The sequence below is a fragment of the Crassostrea angulata genome, chromosome 3 (assembly GCF_025612915.1).
Source record: "Crassostrea angulata isolate pt1a10 chromosome 3, ASM2561291v2, whole genome shotgun sequence".
NCBI classification, from domain to species: domain Eukaryota; kingdom Metazoa; phylum Mollusca; class Bivalvia; order Ostreida; family Ostreidae; genus Magallana; species Magallana angulata.
The window spans coordinates 54880108-54904060 of NC_069113.1; the positions used below are offsets into that span (position 1 = coordinate 54880108).

At 35.4% G+C, this 23953-nt stretch overlaps 2 protein-coding genes across 4 annotated transcripts in view; one reads left to right on the forward strand and one right to left on the reverse strand.

Moving 5' to 3' along the window:
- Positions 1 to 22998, reverse strand: part of LOC128177037 (focadhesin-like) — a 136934-nt gene extending 113936 nt beyond the window's left edge. For all 3 annotated transcript variants that reach the window (XM_052843550.1, XM_052843551.1, XM_052843549.1), the window contains exons 1-2: positions 22914 to 22998; positions 22577 to 22651 (exon numbers count right to left, since the gene is read on the reverse strand). In XM_052843550.1, coding sequence (XP_052699510.1) covers positions 22577 to 22630 — 54 coding nt within the window. In that variant the 5' untranslated portion in view covers positions 22631 to 22651; positions 22914 to 22998. The remainder of the gene's footprint in view (positions 1 to 22576; positions 22652 to 22913) is intronic.
- LOC128177041 (FMRFamide receptor-like) lies at positions 6754 to 13878 on the forward strand. Its single transcript, XM_052843556.1, has 2 exons — positions 6754 to 6911; positions 11172 to 13878. The coding sequence occupies exon 2, from the start codon at positions 11284 to 11286 to the stop codon at positions 12670 to 12672; it is 1389 nt and encodes a 462-aa protein (XP_052699516.1). The 5' UTR covers positions 6754 to 6911; positions 11172 to 11283; the 3' UTR covers positions 12673 to 13878.
- Positions 22999 to 23953: the final 955 nt, after the last annotated feature.

Here is a 23953-nt window from a genome sequence, read left to right on the forward strand (position 1 = left end):
ACTGTCTATTTAGGGTAAAAGCAAGTTTATTGAATGCACTTTAACATAGGAAAATTACTTAGAAGCATAATGAATAGAAATATTGAATAGTACAGATCTGTACAACAATTAAATTGCTATTGTCATTAAAAAAGATCAGGCATGATTAATGCCACTTTGAATTAAATCCACCTACTGATACATTGGAATTACATACTAATGAAACTTCGTCTATCGTCTGATATTGAGTAATAATTATTTACAAGTCTCATCAGTCTAGACAACGGCTATTATAGAACAAAATAGCTAAGAAGTGAGATAAACAAAAAAATAAGGAAAATAAATGTGCAGACAGAAAGTCACATACAAGGAAACAACATTAACATGTATACAAAAGAGGGCAAAGCATGGACACAGAGATAAATGTGACTATGTAGACAATCGGATTGAAATACGTAAACCAAATATTCTGGAATTATATCACTTAAGCACTTTGAAAGACCAACAACAGCGTAGCACCATAAGAATGAGAAAATGCACCACAACCCAAAAGACAAAGCAGACATCATAAATAGGCAGTACAAATCAGTTTTGACCAAAGAAGATACATCCCCCAACCCAATACTAACACTGTAATCCATCAATGCCTCAACATCCACATAGATGAAGGGGAGGGTAACAGGTTACTGCACAAGGTTATAATCCAAACAAGGCATGTGGATTCAATCTCATCACTGCAAGAATATTGAAAGACTTGGCTAGTCACATAGCACCATTCACGTGGATATGAACTTGGTTGGTACGTTATCAAATCCTGTGAAGCCTGAAGGGCTTCTCAGAAGATTTGATCATGTAACAACCAAGTTCATATCCGGATGAACTTTTTAAAATTGCTTTTTATTACTAATATTTACGTTTGAGAATGGTAAATTGTTCAGAATTATCAATATAACAGTGTTTTTAAGTTTACAATATTGCAACCTTCAAGCGATAAGCACGTGCTGTTATCATTGTGACGTCATGAAATTGTTCACACAGAATTGAGCATTTTTGCTATTCTATAGCTAGGGTTCATATATGGAAGCATATTTACAGATGTATATACTGGATTGATGTGCTGTGACATTGATCTGTCTGCGTCTGTCTAATGCCAACTTATGTCAACTTCATGAACATTCAAGTTGCAAAGAAAGGAAGAGATCAGAGACAGTAAATGTTTGACCACTTGCACCCAATAGTGCTCTCCCTGGCTCCCGGTAAACTAAATGCTCATCTTCTGCATGGTTAACTGCCCTTAATAATGATTTCACTGTTGCAGGTTCTAAGGAAATCTTTAAGGTAGATCCTACCATAAGTTGATCATTACGCAAACACAATGCAGTAAAAACATGCTTTTAATGATCTGATGCATCTAAGATTTGGTCAAGGCGTTCTAATTTCCCTGATAATATAATAAAACTGCATTGTAGCATTATCCAATGATTAATAGCCTTATGTACAAGTAAATATTTCTGAAGGTTGATTATGGTTATAATAAGGTTTTATTTACGTTTTAAAAGCTGAATAAAAAATAAAGTACCTTGTTTAATAGTATCTTTCATGATTTCTACTTATTATATATTAACCTTATCAGTAAAGGCAGATGCAGAATAAAATGCGTGCCAGGGAAGAACAAGAAGTTTTTAATTAGTTATAAGTGTAATTGGCTAAATCAATTAAGTTTGTGATACAATTTAAAATGAAAGGGAATATAACTGACTTTGCTCAGAAGCTTGAATTCATTATTAATAATGCTTTTGAAGGCCATTTCAAAAGTTTTCAAAGGAAGGTGTATGTTCATTGTTATTACCTGGACAAATGATTAATGGTTCTCTATTGTCAGTATATAGCTGTATGAATACTAGCATTGCAGATTTCTTGGAAAATAGGGGAGAAAATACTCAGAAGATGTAAAACTTATCTGCTAGTGAAACATGGTCAATGTTTGTGTTGCAATGATACCAACTTTTCTCATTCAGTTTAAAGATTCATGAAATACCACAGCGACTTTGACAACATCTCTCTCTCTCTCTCTCTCTCTCTCTCTCTCTCTCTCTCTCTCTCTCTCTCTCTCTCTCCTGCATCTAGGATCTTTTATCTCAATTGCTGTATCCAACAAAAAACATCAAATTTAGAATTAAAGATGAGCTTTACTCAGATCACTTACACATAAATATCACAGCCTATGGACCCAATTTATAATGAAAAACTCTTCAAACTTATTTAAACCAAGGTCCTTTAAGGTCCTCAAAGCTTCACTGGACCAAACCAATATCCCAATGAGAATCAGCCATAGACTAATTCAAATTCTCATACTGACCCACTGCTATCTAAAGCAGTTTTTCTGTCCCAACAATTCACTATGTATTAATCAATAAATGCAATTATTCAAGTTTATTGTATTATATACAGAATGGAAAACTCCTAAAACTCATTTAAACCAAGGTCCTCAAAGCTTCAATGAACCAAACCTATATCCCTATTAGAATCAGCCATTGACTAATTCAGATTCTCAAACTGACCAACTGCTATTTATAGCAGCTTTTTTGTCCCAATAATTCACTATATCGTAATCAAACTCTTCAAACGCATTTAAACCAAGGTCCTCAAAGCTTCAATGGACCAAACTAATATCCCTATTAGAATCAGACATTGACTATTTCAGATTCTCATACTGACCCACTGCTATCTATAGCAGTTTTTCTGTCCCAACAATTCACTTTATAATAATCAATAAATACAATAATTCAAGTTTATTGCATACAGAATGTCTCTGAATATAAATGGGACAGGATTCTGAGATGCACATTAACACCAGATCTCTTAATTTATCTCTGATAATCATGTAGGAGACTAAATTTAGTGGAAGTTGATATTTGATGACATCAGCAGGTGCTTGGACCAGGGAATGAATGGAGTGGCCACTTCCAATGACCCTGGGTGCCTGGGTTTAGATTCTTTAACCAAATCACAGTGTTAATTGACAGATTTGTTTCAAGAAAATCAAAATAGATAAATACTGAGCAAAATTGTATTTGATAAAATTATTCTTCCATCAACTTCTACAACAAAGGACGACTATCACTGTATATAACATACAGTAAATTGTATTGTCTGTAGATATTAAGTAGAAATTGTTAGCATGGCATGAATTGGCTGTAAAAACCTTGACATTTGTAAGATTCCCCAGATTAAATTTGAATCTCTCTAGACTAAGTAGTATAAATTAATGAAACTATTTAACGAGGCCGGGTCTAATTAGTTCTGCCCTAGATTTTTTAATGAAATTTTTTACCTGAATTTCTACTGATATAATTATTATTTTAAGATTAAAAAATAAGACATTTACCACACCGTTTGTTTAGGGGGTCATCTCAAAGTTTGTTAATCTTTAACATAGGACCCTATGGGATTTCGCTTGAAATGTATCAATTTTGCACATTTTTTTAAACTTCTGCCCTAGGGATTTCTTTTTCTGTTCTACATATTAAAGTTACTGCTAAAAGGCATCAAATGGTCAAATAAAAAAAACCTTTTACCACCTGGTTTGTTCCAGGGGTCTTATCAAGGTTGATTTTTGTATGCCAAATTTCCCAGATTTGTCAGATAATGGCTATTTTTTATTTGAGAAACGCGGAAAAGGTGATCTTTATAGTATTATTAAAGCATTCAGACATATTTAAGTAATAAAAAAATATATAACATCACATATTAAGGGTCATTAATATAAATTACATGGTTACTGTCTTGAAATATATGAATTAAGCTATATTTAGGCGGGTTAAGAAAACTTGACAGAGGGTTAGGCCTGCTGAACCCTCTTCACGTTTTCGACCCGAGCCCAAATATAGCTTATACTTCGATACAGTTATGTTTATTCCACAATATAACATTAATTTTACGCATTAAACGAGCCATTTTCAACAAATTTCGCTGAATATCTGCAGTTGAAACTATCGCGCCATGGCGTCAACCAAGCAAAAAGATGACGTCACAATACAAATGAAACGCTGCGCGAAAGCGTGCGTACTCGTTCTGTACTCGGCCTCGTTAATAGGACTCTGATACCTTGGCTATACACCAGGGATAGGGTAATTGAAAAAGTATTTGTAATTGAGCTAAGTACATTTTTCAAAGTAACTTGAAGTAATGTGTTATTGAGTCTGCCTTTAATTACAAGCAATGAAAAGAATTAATACATTCCAAAATATCAAATACTTCAAATACTTTTCAATTACATTTCAATTACTTTTTTCCAAGTTAAAAGTTTAAAAAGGTGTCTTATAATGATGCATATTTTGTATACGCTTGTACGTAGTGTTTTTACAATTATGCTTAATATGTTTAAACAGTCTGTCACACTGCCCAAGACATCAGGTAAAGGTCTAATTTTGCTCAGGTGTGAATCCTGTCATACCCATGAACAAAGATATTTTATAACAATGGATGGATTTTACATTCATGAAAATCATGTTTGTTTTTTTTTAAATTTAAAGTTAAGTCAATAAATGATGATTTAAAAGTGTTTAATTACATTTTCAAATAATTTACCCAACCCTGCAATACACAGACTTAAATGAAAGTTGCATGCAAAAAGAAAGACAGCATTCAAATTGCATATGCTTCACATACACAATAGGGTGGTTGCTTTCTCAAACATAATTGGGGAGTTTATAACAGAGTTTGTTCTGTGCATGTTAGGATAAAGATTGCTGGGTTTAAGCCCATACATGAACAGCTAGCAAGTTTTGATTTAACAATTGAGCATTAAAATCACCAAAAATGTTGCATTAGCACGATGAACAATAAATAATATAATAAGCCTCAACCCTTAAATTACTATGTCAACATGGACAAAAGAAAAGGCCTCAACCCTTACATTACCAAGTCAACATTAATAAAATGATAGGTCTCAACCTTACATTACCAAGTTAACATTAAAAAATAATAGACTTTAACCCTTAGATTTCGAAATCATTGATAAAATAATAGGTCTAATATCAACCCTTACAATTGACTCAGTCAACATAGATTAAAAAATAGGCCTTAACCCTTTACATAACCAAGTTTACATAAATACAATGATTGGCCTTTACCCTTAAATACCAAGTCAACATCAATAAAATAATAGACTTAAACCCTTTACATTACCGAGTCAATATAGACAAAATAATAGACTTCAACCCTTACATTACCGAGTCAATATAGACAAAATAATAGACTTCAACCCTTACATTACCAAGTCAACATAATTAAAAAAAAGACTTCAACCCTTACATTACCAAGTCAACATATATAAGATAATAGACTTCAACCCTTACATTACCAAATCAACATTAATAAAATAATAGGCCTCAACCCTTATATTACCAAGTCAACATAAATAAAATAATAGGCCTCAACCCTTACATTACAAAGTCAACATAAATAAAATAATAGGCCTCAACCCTTACATTACCAAGTCAACATAAATAGACTTCAATCCTTATATTACAAAATCATAGATAAAATAATAGGTCTAATGTCAACCCTTACATTTCCAAGTCAACACAAATATAATTGACTTCAACCCTTACATTACAAAATCAAAGATAAAATAAAAGGGCTTTTCTCAACCCTTTGATTACCAAGTCCAAATAAATACAATAGGCCTAACCCTTTCATTACCAAGTTAACATCAATAAAATAGGAGATTCAACCCTTACATTACAAAATCAATAAAATAAAATAAACTTTAATCCTTACAATACCAAGTCAACATACATAAAATAATAGACTTCAACCCTTATTTTACCAAGTCAACATAAATAAGATAATAGACTTTAACCCTTATATACATGTAACCATGTCAACATGAATAAAATAATAGGCCCAAATCCTTAGATAACCAAGTCAACATAGTTTTATTATAGAACTCAACCCTTTACATTACAAATTCAAGATAAAGAAGCAGATAACATTTAAACAACAGTAAAATAAATTAAACTTTTTTTTATAAAATTGTATGTATATCATTTCTGCATAATGCTTAATCAACACTTTAGAACAAAGTTATTTTTCATTCAAATTAAATATACAATGACGTGTTCACTTATGAAAGAGAATATTGATAGCTTATCAAGAAAATATTTGTCAAACTACCAGAATATGATTTGATATTGAAGAAATAAATGTCAAACTGCTTGTTCAAATTACATGTAATTCAAATCTCACCGCAACGTGTACTTCTATTTGTTATTCAATCGTATAGTATCTGTCCTACTCAACACACCACACACGAACAATTCAAACGTAAGCCCACATCACTAACGATAAACTTTACAATGCCAGTACATTAACCTGCATGCACCAATGACGGGTATTTTCTTGCGAGGGTATTTCTTATTGTATGGCACTATAAAAAATAATGGAGGGAAAAGTTAGGGAGGGGCTATATTCCCCCATATTTTAGCCAGACGACTTTGGCTATGGTATCTATAGTCTGTAGTTATATCATATTGTTTCCATCTATGGTCTACCTCTTACTAAGGCATGTACAAATTAAAATTGTCGCAGACGTGCACATGCAGTATAAGGCCAATAAGTTTTTTAATAGCTCGAAAAATCAGTGATGTACAAATTGCAGGGGAAAAGATAAACAGATCTGCACACGTTTGTAAACAGAAAAGCCTACCTGCCAATCAATAGCGAGACTATAAGAGGTCGCTTTACATAGCTTCGCTGCGAAGTCACGGTTGTAACAGTCGCGGAAAGCGCGCCAACCACTGATTACACGTGTGTGAAAAACAATCTCTATTGGACAGGGAAATACTATAACTAGAGACGTATCTAGTCAACTTATTATTTCTATTTAAGTACTGAGACAGTGAGCTTATGTAACGAGAACCTCTCCGGTAAGTTGTATAGTTGTGTGATTTTTTTTTCATTGCAAACTCTATTTTTTCGTGCCCATCAGTCTTTTGCAATATTTTCGACTTTAAAAAAAATAATCAAATAAATTGCAATCGTATTCTATCTTATTTCAATTAATGGCCCACAAGTAGACAGTTGTTAAGGAAACTTTTAAAAGAGACAACGGGAATGCGACTGTTCATTTTAAACATTTTGCCACCAGTTACAGAAAGCTGAATCTAATCTTATTGTACTGTCTTCAAATTATGAAGTTTCGATAATCATTTGTTGTGTTGTAGAATTTGAATTAATTTCCTTGGTGTTAATGTATTAATTTACAATATATCAATTTAAAATTATTGCATATACGCTAACCCCCAAAAAAAATATAAAATGTGCCACTTTTTATTGATTTACTGATCGTTTGCTTTTTTCAAATTTCTAGTTTTATGCCAATTTCATATTTAATTCATTTTTCATATTTAATTAGGGGCTTCATTTAAAATAAAAATGACAATGCCTTATTTCTTTAGAAGTGGTTGAATCGTTGCGTATACTGGGAACACAGCTGGGGGCTTTTTTTTAACAGTACCGGGATCTATCATGTTTTGAACCCTTGGAGATTTATTTCACCATCGAAATCCAAAACTAAACGATACAATATTGAATAGAACATCCCTGTATCAACAAAGAGGGACACGCATCCGCTAATCTCCTGTGCATGTCGCATTACTATTATTCATAATTGTGTTCAGTGACTGCGGGAGTCCTCATTTCAGTTTGCGATAAAACGCCCCACACATTTCAAAAATTATTGCGTCAACGTGCAATAAATCCAGTTACGTAAATATCACCGACAGAGCAGAGAAAATATAAATGAATGCATTGTCTGATCAGCACAGGGAAGTTCTTAGCATCAATTAGTAGCGATAAGTAAGCTTTGTTGGTTCTGGAAGCGGGTTACTGTTCCCCTAATGATTAGCGTGTCAGTGGGAGATAGTTTTTTTTCTCTATCTGAAGTTGATTAACAATAATGTGCTTACTGAATAATTTAATAAATCACATCCATTTAACGGATATATTCTGTAACATATCTAGTGCAAAGACGTTTATTTTTACTTTATTTTTTTTCATAAATAAAGGTGAATCTTCATTTCGGTTAAAGTGTATCGATTCTTTGTTTTACGTCATCATCTATTGCTTTATATTTTACCCAGTAGTTTTAAACCAAATAATTTCATTTTTCCCATTTTTTTTTACGTTTTTGTGATTAAAAAATTTATACATTTATATAGCGCAAGTCAGTATTTCATAATTCCTGAAAAACCGTGTCCTAAGTAACATAGTACTTGAAAATAGACCAACAACAAGCAACAGTTTATATCCAATATAACAGTAATATTTTGCTAATTATTTTTTATATTTAGGACTGGGGGGGGGGGGGGGGGGTCCAAAGAATTGAGAAACATGAAACTTTTATTATTTATCATGGCCTTATATGACAAAGCTATAATAGCGTAAGGTTTAATTTGTAGATGTAATTTACATATAAATTTTCAAAAGTCATATTGTGTTTATTAACATTCAAACAGTTCACTTAAAACTGTCGATTTGACAATATATGGATGTTGGTATGCTAACATATTTGAAAAATTTGAATTTGTAACTTGGATCAACAATGCCTACATGTTGCATCCAATGAAGTTGTTGCAAATCAGCTACACAATTACATGAAGAGGCAAGCGCCCTTTCTCATTATTTCACCTTACACTTGTGTTCGAACGGAAAGTATCTTTTTTCAAAAAATAAACGTACAAAGAGATTTAGAATACTAGTATACGTATCTGCTTTGTAGGTAGTGTTAAATGATTCTATTCTTTTTAGATAGACCGGTATCAAACAGTACGCTGTAAGAGTATATTCAGGCACGTAGCATCGTTTTTGAAAGTGGGGGGGGGGGGGGCAGACCCATCCAAAAAATCTTGACAAGCCAAAAAAAAAAAAAAAAAGGAAATTTAAAGTTTCCAAAAATCTTCAAAATCCTAATCCGTGGGAGGGGAGGGGGGGGGGGGTAGACTAAACTATACTTCCAAAAAAAAATTCTTCCCTACCAAAATTATTTTCCCTCCAAATCATGAAATTCCTAATCCGTGGGGGGAGGGGGGTGTAACTTCAATTTGACTCCTCATTTCCTTATTTTCATATCAATTTTTTACTTACTTCCAAAAAAGTTGGGGGGCTAACTCCAGGATAATTCAAAAAATTTGTTTTTGCGAAAAAAAGTGGGGGGCCAGGCCCTCCCTGGCCCCCCTGATGCTACGTGCCTGATATTTACGGAGAATAAATATACAAAGGGTACATCCGACAAATTCCAACTAATATACTTTTTAATGTGCTCTATTCGAATATAAAGGTATACTTTGGCCTTTACTAATCTTTAAGGAGATCGGGCGGCCGGTCAACAACTTAACCGTCAGAGCTACCACAAGTTTATAGACATGATTTTTGCTTTTCTTTTTTTTTTTTTCTTTTTTTTTTTTTTGCTATGAACTATTAATTCCAAATATTTTAGCTTTACAATTTGAATCTTAAGGCTGCTTCTGTCATTGCAGCCTTCTGCTTCTGCTGTGAAATCATAATCACGTGACACGTATAGACATCTCGACAGCCCACTTCTTGATATTCTGATTGGTTCACATCAATCAGCTTCTCACAAAATCAGTTGCAATCAAGGCCGTTCAATAATATATATTTGAGAGGCAAGTAAAAATGTTTCAAAATTTAAAAACAAACTAAAGACTTTTCTTTGCAAATGTCCAAATTTCTAAACTTCGAGGAGGGAAAGGGGTGTTAGGATTATTTCTTCAGTACCAAAACTTCTATAAATTATTTCGAAAACGTCCTGAAAAGGTATGGGAGATATGTGTGAATTTTAATTACTGTAATGACAAATTATTCTTCAAAATGCATTTTCCCTCTTCTCTGGAAAAGTGGCGGAAAATTTCAAACCTATTTTTCCAAATCAATCTTAAAACCCAAATGCTACGTAATATCTCTGAAACAAACAAAAAAGTATTAATAAATGCCAATCTGTACAAAACATGATGGGCTCTGTCTAAATATTCCCTGCATCAGAGATAATGGTTTAACCATAGTCTCAAACCAAACGACTTGATGCCAAGACAAGAGTTTGAACATGGCGATTGCCCGCACCTCGTGTGTATTGGTGATCAATGCCTCTACACAGAGTAGCGACAGATGACCGACTAATTCTGGCTTAATTAGCCATGAAATTTCTCATCTTCTCTTTTCGTTATGCCATATGTCTTGTTTGAATGGCGGCGGCGAGGAACGCAGCACGTTTACCCTGTTCGCTAATGGTTGGTTTTTTTTTCCTTCTTGTCCTTTTCCATACGAACGCTTGGGTTATAGGTACTTTAGAATCAATTTCATAAAGTCTTCCAATTTTTTCATCATGTAATATCAAATAAGATACGTAATATATAGAGTGTGGTTTGTTAGACCAATAAGTAACGTATGCGTATGAATTCCAAATCAAAACGGATGTGGATTTTGTTTAAAAAAAAAAAAAAGAAGAAGCTTGACTGACTGGTAGCAATCAACCCCCGTCCGGTGACTGCACGAACTTCTTATTGTTGAACGTCTCAGCAATCTTACTAATCGCGCCGTCATTTCCTATTGGCTTTAATATAGGCTGTCGCAAAATGCGACAAAGGAACCAAACTAAAGACACTTGGTTTGTGTCTTCACGGATCAGATACAATCTCAGCTACTGCCGTTCAGATTAAACAATATACGATAGACACATACGTACACGGTTTTATAAAGAGAAACTGTCAAAAAGTCTTCTAATAAAGTTGACGTCAACCAAACAAAGCTACTTGCAGGGCGCATTGGAAATAAACGAAGATGACAATTTCACTCCTTTTGAAAAGAAAGACTCTTAAAAGTATTTATCACTGAACTAAATAAATGTACTTAGAGAATTTCGAACTTTAACACGGGCATAAAATTTCACATTTTTATGGTAAATTCTAAGTTTCTTTTTTATCGAGGGCAGGTATAAATGGGTCTATATATCAGCAATTTACAACAGAATTCGCTTGATACCTAAACACATGTGCGACTTTAATAATGTTCATGTAGTCATTGGCTGTGATTGTTTTCATTTTTGGTCAATTCTTCACGACATATAAAATGTCTATTACATCTTCATCAAAACCCTTTGTTGCCTTTTTCAGCTTGCTGAATCTTCTCAACCACCGGTAAAGATCTACCTCTGAAGCACGCCTTCACTAATCTTCAACATACCGACGAATCTACCACAATGACCTTCACATCTGCGTCGCTCTGATGGACGAAACAGGAACGTTTGGACAGAACAGCCACGTGATGGAGTACAAGGATATGAATCCGATGGAGAACATTACAATCCTGTACACCACAATGCCTGGTGTTAGCACGGGGAATCCCCCGCCGCCGGGAATTGCCGACTACGTAAAGCTAGCGGTGATGGGGTACGTCGCCCTCGTCATCATCTGTCTTGGGATGGTCGGTAACGGGCTGTCCATGGTGGTACTGACCAGGAAATCCATGCACACATCGACCAATTGCTACCTCCTTGCTCTCGCCATCTGGGACACCGCGGTGATTCTCTGTACCTTACTTCTGATGACGCTGCCCACTTTGTCGTCTTGGTTTAAAGATAACGTGATGCCGTACGTTGTGGTAATTGGGTATCCTCTGGCTCTGACTGCTCAAATGTCCACTCTGTGGCTAACAGTTTCCTTCACTGTGGAACGTTACATAGCTGTCTGCCACCCACTGCAAGCCGTTCGGATGTGCACGGTTGCGCGCGCACGCGTCGTCATAGTAGCAGTATCGGTTGTGTCTATTCTTTTTAACGCGAGTCGCTGGTTTGAATATCGCTTGAAATTTGATCAGTCAAGCAATAACCGGTCAACATTATCTTTCGAGCCCACCGAATTTGGAAAAAACGACGACTACAAGCAGGTTTATTTCCTCTGGCTTTATCTCCTCGTAATGTTCATAGTGCCCTTGACATCACTGACGGTGCTCAACATTTTTCTGATCCTAGCTGTCCGACAATCACAGATTCAGCGAAAAGACATGAATGTCAGGCAGTCACGTGAGAATAACGTGACAATGATGCTCGTCTCCATCATCATCGTGTTTATCATATGCCAAATTCCCGCGCTAATATACAATATGGCGTGGGCCATTGACATAAACACTGTTGAGAAATCCACTGGTTGGAAAATTCTTTCCACATTCCGAAATTTCATGGTGACATTAAACAGCTGTGTCAACTTCATTTTGTACTGTGCGCTGGGGCAGCGCTTCCGTCACACGTGCATTCGATCGTTCTGTCGTTGTATGATGATGACAGAAAATGGCCGCTCCTTCCGGTACGTAAACTCCGCCATGATGGCGTCATCGTCTGTGAATACCTATGCCAAGTACCGGTTGGTGCGCGCTAAGAGGGGGATCCTCACGTACCGGATGAAGAACTTGTCCCCGTCCACCGGACTGTGTCGGCGGTACACGATACAGACGTCCATGACCTTCTCAAAAGGCGGCACCAAGTCATCCATGACTGACGGGCACGAGACGCCGCCGCAGCGCTCCAGGGACTGCTCTCACGCGACCAACAGCACCAAGAGCACCTCCTCCAAAGAATCCCTCCACAACGAGCTGTCTGACACACAGAAAACATTATAGCTCCGAGGGCGACAAGGACAACAAATTAAGAAAGACGCAAAAAATTGATTTCGATACACATAAAAAATTTTGTATTATTGATGCCCAAAAATCAAGGTTGCTATTTAATATACACGTAAAACGTTTCAATTAGGATACTTCAGTTGGCAATGACTCAATATTCCCCAAAAAGTGATGGTTAATTACAGTGGTGAATCTAGTGATAGTAACAGGAAGAAACTTTATTTAACGGGGAAAGCCCTCATGCTCTCAGCTATGGTCAAAAACGGATTACTCGGACGCTGCATTAAACAACAGAACACACCTAGTTCTAAAACGAATAGCAAAGTTTACAAATAGGTTTGGACTGACTATTTATGTTTGCCATATCGCCAATATTGGGTACTACAATAAACAAGTATACTATATATATATATGACTGTGATAAGAACGATCTATCTTGAGAATCAAACATAACAGACTGTCGGCTAGAACCGTCAAAAGCAGGCACCCAACAAACTCGGAGACGTTCCCTCGATGACGTCATGCCGTACCCACGGAATGGCGATCGATACCTATAGTGTACGTGTGTTTGTTGTCCGTGGCCAGAATATGAAAGTTCGTCATAATTTTACAAGAAATCTAGCAAACGCTTTAAACCTGTTAAAATCAGAAAACACAATGTAATTGTTATTTAAATGTACCACTACTAAAAGCTCGTCGGGTTCTCACTTAATTTACTTAACAAGCTTTGGATGGATTTTAGGACAGACCTTATTGTACATTCGATAGTTCAAATGGCTCAAATGGGCAGAAACATCGGATTATATGAATAGAATACCGTGTTGTGTCTGGATTTGCATTTCAAGTACACAGAAAACATGCGCAGATTCTTTGATCGTGGATCAATTCTACGGACGCGTCTATTTGATGTGAGTAGATATTCCGGTTATAATGGACGACAAGATGGCCTCCCAATAAACTGTCCGCGTCTTGTTTACGGACTAGATCAGTAATAAGAGATAACAACAATCTCTGCATCAGCACTCTGTGTCCACTCCTCGTACGTATGTCATCCGGAAACTTTACAGGACCTGCCGGAAATTACTCGGTACCAAACAAAAATTGATCGTCGTATGTTCATACAACGTAACATTGATTGGAAATTGTTTTTGTTACTTTGTTTAAATATGTAATTTTTCAACAACAACAAAATAAAACTATTTTTCTTTATTTTTTCTGTGATTCTTCTTTTCACGTGACTGAGCATATAATGTTTGGATTGTTGCCATGGTGACAGACTGACAATTACTTTTGGCAATAAATAGAGTCTATTATAGATTATCGATTAAGTGATAATTACGAAAAAGATTTTCAGTCTTACATTATTGACAAAAATATTTATCAGGTCAAAATCAAAAACACGATAGTGTAAGTCTATAAGGAAAAAAATGTCATTGTAATTTTTTGTAGGGGCGTAAAGACGGTAATTAATCGACTGCCCCCCCCCCCCCCCCCCCCACTTTTTCTCACAGAAACTAATTTTTTTTAAATTTACATATTAAAAAAATTAACATGGAGTTGGCCCCCCCCCCCCCCTCTTTTTTTGGAGGATGTAAAAAATTGATATGAAAAAAAGGAAATTAGGATTGAAATTTAAGTTATATACTATGCCAGAACCCCCCCCCCCCCCCCCCCCCGGATTAGGATTTTGAAGATTTTGGGAAAGTCTTATTTCCTTTTGTTTTTTTGCTTGTCAAGATTTTTTGGAAGAGTCTGCCACCCCCCCCCCCCACCCCCACACTTTCAACAACGATGCTACGTGCCTGACAGTACAAGCACAGCTGTAGTTGATCAAACACACAAAAATTATACCCAAAACTAGTGTTACCGGTATATTCTCTAACATATACATGTAAATGCCGTCAAATGGTAAAATGTGGGTTTTTGTGATTCCCAGTGGTCTTGGTATGACAATTCTACAATTATCATATTAAAATAGCTTACTTTTACATCAATCATAACCTCTAATTGCATCAGATTTTTCACGTTAGCTTGCTTATACAATTATTTCAGAAGTGGTAGCCTTCAAAATCGGATATACCAGCCACACTACCAGGCTTCTTATTCCAATTGGAATCCACCCAACTCCACCTATAGACCAATCCACGCTTTACAAAAGTTGTGTCCCTTGGACGCCATCTTTGGGAAAAAATAGATTTCTCACAGTAGCCTTTGTAGTTTAAAAGTTTATAACTTTGTCATTTGACATTTAAAATCCGTTTCCGTTAACGTTGTATATTTTGATTGCCCCAAAATGGGGCAACACACATATCGAAGGACTAAATGAAATTCCAAAAGATTTCATCACAGGACGACCAAATACTTGGTTGCGTAAAGAAGGAAAAATTTGTTGGGTTTTCCCTTTTGACCTTTTGGTTGACCCCGCAAAGGGAAACAACCTTTGGATTGGAGAATTAATTTTGGACATTGGCTTATAAACGCTTATGGTACATGTGCATGACTAAACATGAAAATTTTCTAATCTTGAACTTCAGTAAATTTCTTGTATATCGTAATTTTACATAAATCCTCCATATTTTTCCAATGCATATTTCATGAAAATATGAAAATATGAACCACTGGTTACATCGTGACTAAATTTAGAATTGTGTGTATTAGGTTTCTTTTATATAATTACTATATAATATAATATTCAATTAATAAAAAGTATGTTGACATTTGACAACAGCCAAAAAATTACAGTCTATTACAGTCTATTACATATCTAGCTTATCAAGATTGAAGACTATACATGTACCATCTGCCTTTAGTTTGTTGAACAAATTCGGAAGTAACGTCTGTCGCTTTCCGGAATGAAAATTGGAATGCCCAAAGGATTCCCCCGCGCGCCTCTATTTTGCGACCTTAATTTTTATTTCCGATTTATTTCTTAACATTGTACAGGAAACATAGTGGGAAATCCACCACCAGTCCTGTTTACGCATACTGTGGCAAATGGGGAATTGTCCGTGTGTCTCCTACGAAAGAAGAAAAATGCAGAGGAACAATAGTCACAAATAGATCTATCTGCATACAATCAATAAAAATAAAGGCTGTCAGATGTTTATAAGGCAAGAATAGTTGGGTCAAGCCAGTCCTACTAGCTGGTATTTTCTTGGGGGAGGTTTCAACCCTGATTTTACTACCGTTATATCTTCATAAACCATCCAGTTTCTTTGGTAATAAAAAACTGTAAATGGAATATTAACACTAACTTCAAAACAGTGAAGAAAAATTATCAGATTAAGAAAGTTAATATCTCAGAAATACGTAATGTCAAAGTAGGATATGTATACATGGGAGAAAAGAAAAGAGTTATTTAGAGAATTGTTGTGCGTTTATTCGCAGCTAAACAATTAAAGAACAAACAAGGAAATATAAGCGATAGCGGCCTCTTTGTAAGACAAATTATAGGCTAGCTATATCAATAATGCAAAGCGGCAATCACACAGCACTTCTTAGTCTGATAACATTAGTTTTGTAATCTTACAAACAAACACAGCTTTTTAAATTATTAACAAAGCCAGTCAAAAAATATCCTGTTTAAGGTGGTATGGGGCATCTGCCAGTATTAATTCGGATTAAAGTATATCATAATTAAAATACTTTCATCGGTTAATAATTTAAATTTCGCAATATATAATCACAGTATACGTTTTAAAAATGTTTGGAAAATATAAAAATTTTAAATCCCCAGCAGGATTCGAACTCATGACTTACAGATTCGTAGTGATCCCTCTGATCAAATCATCATGCTGTTAGGAAACTTATTCATAAGAATTTACTTGATGTTATTGTTTATTTCGATAGATAATATATCTCAACATATAGGTGTTCCATACCACCTAAAGGACTGTAGCGTGCCGTATACGTACACGATCGTCTTAAAAGAAACTAAAAATGCTGGGCTTTTTTCGGCATGGACTATCTATATTGTTTCGACATTTATAGTTTCTTTCTGATTTTCTGATAATTAATTATTTATGAAATGTCTTACTTTTCGCATGAATTTCAGATTCCTCTACTGTCCCCTATATAATAACCGACACACCGTGAGCCCCTACTAATATCAGGAAGTATCCCTCTGGGGCCACCCCAGAAGTGTGAGACTCCTCTTTGATGTGCGGTGAATAATTGATGGCGGATTTAAACTCACCGTTAAGGATTTACAAGGAATTCACGGGAGGAAGCAGAAAGATGATGTTGAATACTCTCATACATTATTGATAGTATAATAACTGCTAGGGTGACGGCTATAAAGCTCTGGTAATGGAACGCAGACACCGGGCCCTTCACCCCACAGGAAGTGATGGCACAGCTCCTCTGATTGCTGTCATATAAATTATCACAGTTTATTCTTTAGATGAGAAATGTACAGTCTATTTCTGTGGACCCGTGGGTTCAATATCAATCATTTATTCGGGTACACTAAATCTAGATGACTGACAGCTGCAAACAAAGCACCATTTAAATAAAGTCTGACACGCTTGTACTTAAACAGTTGAAAAATAATTTCTGAGATTTTTAGGGATTTTCATGTAATCTGCATCACATCCTTCTGTAAGGAATAATCAATTATGATTGAAACTGCTGAGGCTTTTTGTTTATTTTTTTTTACCCATAACCTCCACCCTCTAAAACATACAATAAAGAAATCAGATTGCAGTAATCCACATAGCAGCCTTTTCATCTTACTGACTGCCATTCCTAGCAAGAACTGAGAATGTCTTCAGAGTACAATGCACTAAGATGACAGAAAATATGCAACCATGTTCTTCTAGTCATCTGGGAATTCTAAATGATTACAAATGGCTTCTCATGAAACAGAAAACATATTTAAACAACAACAGATTCTTCTGAAGCCCATTAATAAAATTGGTGTCGCTTCAACATGGAAGGAGACAGAGAATCGGCAGCTAGAAGTCAGTGAAACTGAAGCCCCTCTTGGAGGCTTCCTGGACCAATCAATGTCAGTTAACACGCTCCCTCCACAAACCACGGTGACAGAACGGGGCAGCACAATCAGAGCCAACCATTGTGATACAGCTTTTAACCCCCCCCCCCCCCCCCCCATCCATTGAAAAATATAATGATAATCAAAGGCCGGAACGGCCACAAAGGCGTCGAACAGACATTTTCTTTTATATAGAATGATATCAATACCTTGAATTTCTGTTAATTTAATAGTGACTTCGTATTTCAAATAATTTTAGACATAGAATAGAGAAGTATATGAATTATGTTTTGTGCTGCTTTAAAAACAAAAATAAGTTTATTTTCTTATAAAATAGGTATTGGTGCTTTTACAATTCAATAACTCATTATGGTTACAAAATTCGAAGAAATTTCAAAGTTCAAAAATAAATTATTTTTTTTTAAACAATTTTCACAAGTTCATGATTTGAATACATTAACAGTATGTTCCTATTATAATAAAAAAACATACTTTTATTCATTTCAATTCCCGTTTGAAACAAGATTCCCTATGGTACGGTTGTTTACAAACAAATCCACAACACGTGCTATCTAAAATGCTCGACCAGACCAACTACATTATCGTGTTTATTTTTAGCAACAAAATCACTAGATACGTTTATCGCTTACATTTCTTTTGGAGACCGTGCCCGATAACAAATAAATTTACATCGCAAAATTTATTTCTATCGGGCACGCTCTCCAATTAAAATGTAAGCGATAAACTAAAATAATATTTAGTGAATTTTTACACATGATTGTATTCATCCGCCATTTCTTGATTAAGCAAATTTATACTTATGCAATGAGTTGTCAATAACCAGGTAGGCAAAGTTGGTTTTTTTGTACACAATTTAGTTTCATAAATGGAATAAAAATCTTGTAATACGTTTAATACTTTAAGGAACTTATTTCTTATGCACATTTAAAAGGCGGTGCAGAGCATGAATTTGGACGATTGCCAATCCAGACGATCGCTAGAAGGCTGTCGAGCATTAGCTCGACGCCTTAAAAACTGTATAAAATCGTTCAATTCAAACAGATTAGCAACTTTTTATCTATAAGCGAAGACTGTTCTGGAGATAAACTGGTTTTTGCGACAACTATTTTTCACGTCTACACTTTATCCACATTCGTTTTCATATTACATTCATACAGTAAGGACTAGTTCGCAGTAAGTAATATTTGCAAAGAAGAGGCCCTCGCCGATCTCGCGAATATTTCTTGCACGCAAATAAAAGTTGGTTTACAGGTTACCAGTATTTGAGCAAGATGTATCTATATATAGATTCTGTACAACTTACCAGGTAAAATACTCTAAACCAACCTTGCATAAAAATTTACAAGATTCATGAGAATCTCATCATGGCAAACAAGGTTTTAAATGTCTCTCTCTTTGCTGAAAAATGCTCTGTTGCAAAAAAAAAGAGTTCTTGTGTTGAAATAGGTGATGCATATGGCTATAACAATTTCAGTTTCAATGTAAATGAAAATGTTCCAATATTGTACATCCATAAAAAGGTTTGATTATTAATTATTAAACCTTGACTGGAACAGGCATGCTAACAGGTAAATCTTTATACACTTGTAACGGGATGAGAGAAATAATGACGAACCAGACAGGGATACGAACCCGGGCCCCCTGAATCTCTAGTCCGGTGCTCTACCAACTGAGCTATCTGGCGCCGGTATTCGAACCGGTCTGACCGTCACATTCCTCCCCCCTTAAATGATCATCGCCCTCGAAGATCACCCCAGTCTTTTCCCCTGGCAGGAGTTCACCTGTCAGTTCCAGGAGTTGGTCACAGCACCAAATGTAACAGGATGAGAGAAAAAATGACGAACCAGACCAGGATTCGAACCCAGGCCCCCTGAATCTCTAGTCAGGTGCTCTACCAACTGAGCTATCTGGCGCCGGTATTCGAACCGGTCTGACCGTCACAAAAACCACTTTATTATGCGATTTACAAAAGATAATCTGGTTTGCGATGAGTAATTTTCACGATCAAGATGTACGGTAGATAATCAGGACAATAACGTACTAGCAACATTTTTTGAGATTCACGGCAAGAAATATGCATGATGACGAGCTCTCACAAATCTATCAAAATTTGTTTACATGTGAATGATGGTTGTATTTGAATGACGAATCGGTGAATCTTAAAGGAAAACAATCTTTCTACAAGGTTGCATTAAATAATTTCAGACTGTAGGGAAGGAGCAACTTTGTTGATTATTTGTACTTCAACAATTATTGCCATGTACAGAAGCTATACTTGATTCTCTTGATAATTGTGGCTATAGGAGCTTCTGTTATGAAGATGCCTCTGATGAATATAATCAACCATATTTGTGGCAGTAGAGGACTGTCCAGTGGTAACATTAATTGTCACAGTAATAGCACTGCATTGAAATAGCTGCCATAGTGAGAGAATGTCTTTATCACAACAAGAGACAGGATTGGATATTGGGGGGGAGCTCTTCTTTGTGGAATCAGAGACATCTGATCAATCTAATGCCATCCTTAATTGTTCAGCAGTAGCCACTGGCCACTTCTCTCTCTATGTACATTGTTCAGTCTATTTCTAAATTTCTTCTTGGCAATTAATTTTTATGACTGATGAAAAGGAAACTTTAAGAAAGGGGCCAAAATCAGCTATTTGCTTTTTTGGCAATTAATTTTCATGATTGGTGAAAGGAAAACTTTAAGATAGACTAATTAATCAGCTATTTCCTTCTCTTTTTTTTTTTTTTTACAAATAAGGGCATAAAGCTACAAATATTTCATTGTTTCATTCCTCCCGGAGAGATCAGGTGCTTCCTCTACAGCTTTACAGCAGTGAAAGGAACTTAATGAATAAGCTGTGTATTGGTCAACAAAAGCTTCAATAATGTATGCTGTACAGTTTCTTTGTGTAGACCATTATACTGTTTTCATTCCTCTAAATTTTTGTCTTCAATCTTAATTTAATTCTTAATTCATGAGATTTCCCTCAGAGTCTGCATGATTTGTAAGGCAGTGAATGCTGAAAAATGTTAATGTATTATACCGGGTATTATTTCAGAAGATTTCAAGCTTTATATCTTATCATCCTTTAAAGTAATTGACACGAATGAAAAAAAAAAAAAAAAAAAAGATTTTTCTGTCCATTTTATCGATCTTTATGTATTTCTTTGTCAACCGAAAACAGAAAGCAGATTTACAGACATCAGGCCCGGGGCCATAAATCTAAGACGAGCTCACTTTTGATCTCAGTCTCACTTTTCCACCATATGTTCCTTTTGTAAAAGTGAGACTTAGATCAAAAGTAAGCTCATCTAAGTTTTATGGCCCCGGGGCCAGGTATCCAAATTTGTCACAAAACAGAGTTCTCCTTCTGTAAGAAGTATTGAATTTTCTGATAAATGATTGGAACTCTTTGAATTTGAGTTTATGATCAATAAGTCACTTCTTTAACAGTATCAGGAATTCCTTCATACACATTAATTTAAGAAGTATAACTGCTCTGCTATGTGAGGTTATGTCCATTGTTTCTAGCAGATTCTGCAATCAATAGAAAGAAGCCATCAACAGACAGTAGATCAGCCATTGTTTCTGCCTTGTACAAGTCAAACTTCACTTTTGATTGTGGGTCTGGTGTTGTCTGAATAGAATGGAAATGGCAATCAATCTATAAACAAGAGATTGACTGCTCTCTAGGGGGGCTTGCATAAAGCTTTGTATGGTGTGACAGTCACAACATCACTCAATGACATTTGTTTCTATTATTTATCACAAACACAGCTAGATGTGTTGGGCCCTCACACCAATTGTTGGCACTGGGACCACAACCCTTAACACTTGGAAAATTAGCAATGTTTGGAGGGAAACATTAAAAAAATATTTTTATTTTTTTTTGGGGGGGGGGGGTCCCTATTTTATTGTTATAAGAGATGATGAAATGTATTCATAGTATGGAGAAAATATGGAATATATACATTAATATGCTGTGGCAATAAAAGTAACTAGTTCTTGAAAGAGACAGAAACATTGAATTTAACCTTTTGGCTTCAGAAATTCCAAAATCATCCTCATACATAATTACATATATGTGCTATGCGCAGACTGAAATTATTTGTAAAGCATGTCATCCTTAATCATGTTAAAAATCTAGAATTATTTACACATTAGTTAAACTCTTCTAAAATTAACATTAGAGAACAGATACAAATCAGTCACAAGGAGGACAGTTGGACAGATGGACAATTAACACAGAACTTTGTTGCAGCTTGAGAGTTCATTCATTGTCAGGCAGGGATCAATTTCTTTCATGAGAAAGATCTTCTGATGTGAAAGAGAAACTTCGCTCTTCTGATGTGATCAACATGGTCAATAATAATCTGAATATCTATACTCGTATTACAGTATCAGTTATAGCCCGTCCCAGGTTACTGCTTCCCTCACTTTTTGAGGAATTCTATCGAAAATTCACATGCCTTTCAAAGAAGTACAATTGAAATCAATGTAAGGGGAGAAAATCATGATCAAGATTTCTGCTTTGACACTTCATCTATTTTTACAAACTTTTAAGAGAAATTAACAAGAACAAAAATAAACTTCTTATTGAGATTTATGATGGGAAATTTTTCCTTCTTTTCTCAATTTGAAATTACTTTGGACACCTAACACAAGTTTTCAACGTTATGATCTGGTACTTTCGTGTCTGCTGCAGTGTAAAAATCTATTTTTGGTTGTGTATTACAATTAAATGAAACCTGAAGAGGTAGAGAGGTTGTTTCAAAACAGATTATCAAGACTTGTTTTATTCTAGTCTCAATAAACATAGTTTGGACAACTATGGTCAAAATATTAAGCAAACGTGCAGACATTTGGGACATAGTTTCTTACTTGTCGCTGAACAGCCACATTGTTGAACTCCAACCTTCTCTTTAAATCTTCCATTATTTAGAATTTGGTGCATTCCTAAACATTAAGAATTCATATATTAAATACTAAATGTTAAATACATGTACTTATAGATAAATGACATACGTTTCCTTCTTGCTGAAGATGACAAGAACTTGTACAATGAAAATTTAGACAAAATGAAAGTTACAGCTCGAGAGTATCAGCAGTGCAAGTTACTACAGTGAAGGTTAAATCTTACGTTTAAGAATTCATTTAAAAGCCTTTAATGATTTTTTAAAGAGTTTTCACATTAACGTAAAGGCTATTTTTTTTTTACCTTATCAAAAATAATCCAGATCGTAAATCGATTCGATGTGTACATGCAGGGAAAACGCGCGACTGCTACTTTCACTTTCCCAATTTACAGCTGTATATCGATCCCGATATTTATAACAAAATTTTAATAGTCTTCTTTATTCAAATCTTACAAAAATGACAAGCAAATGATTATATAATTGCCGAAAAGCCCAGAATGCATATAGAGAAGCCAGAAGTTTATTTCAAACCATGAACAATACAAAAATGTATCACGACATCAGGCACGTAGCATCAGGGGAAGGGGGGGGGGGGGGAGGCAGCATAGAATTTTCTTAGTTTACATATTAAAGATTGTTGAATTAACATGGAGTTGGCCCCGCAGTTTATCGGATCATGTAAAAAATGGAATTAACAATAAGGAAATAAACCGTGAAATTGAAGTAAAAAATGTACTTGCCACTCCCCCCACTCTATTTATAAAGGCAAACAAATTTAATTTGGGTGACTGGGTATGAGTCCGGGCAGGTATGTATCCGTAAGCACCTGTCCTATGCGAGTCTCGGATGTGTCCCGATCCAGAGATCTGTCCTGTACACAGATAGATCTCAATAGAAATAATATAATATGAAAACAATATAATTAATTTAATTAAATGTAATTCCCCTATTAACCAGTATACTAGACACCATGTACTTAGTACAACCAGGGTAACTTTATAAACTTTCACTGCACCGCTTCTGCTTTGATCTTCCTACTTGGAGCTTCCACTGTAAACTGTCGAGCCAAGCAGCGCATTCACCCGAACTACCCTCGGGAGCTATCATTATATATAACGATAAAGTTCGGTTTACGTAATTGCTTGATACATTCCGAACCCGACTCTTCCGAGCCCGACCTTTAATTGTCACATTACCCACGCCTCTATTCCTGACATGCGTCCTCGCAGGATAAAACAATTAAAAGCTGATGACAAAGAATTTAATGAGGAGAAAACATGAAATATGGAAGCAATGATAAAATGATAGATGCATTGTTTGATTAGACGTATCCAAACCAAAT

Excerpts from the sequence above, each read along its gene's own strand:
- LOC128177041 (XM_052843556.1), top strand. The coding sequence starts at position 11,284 with ATGGACGAAACAGGAACGTTTGGACAGAACAGCCACGTGATGGAGTAC.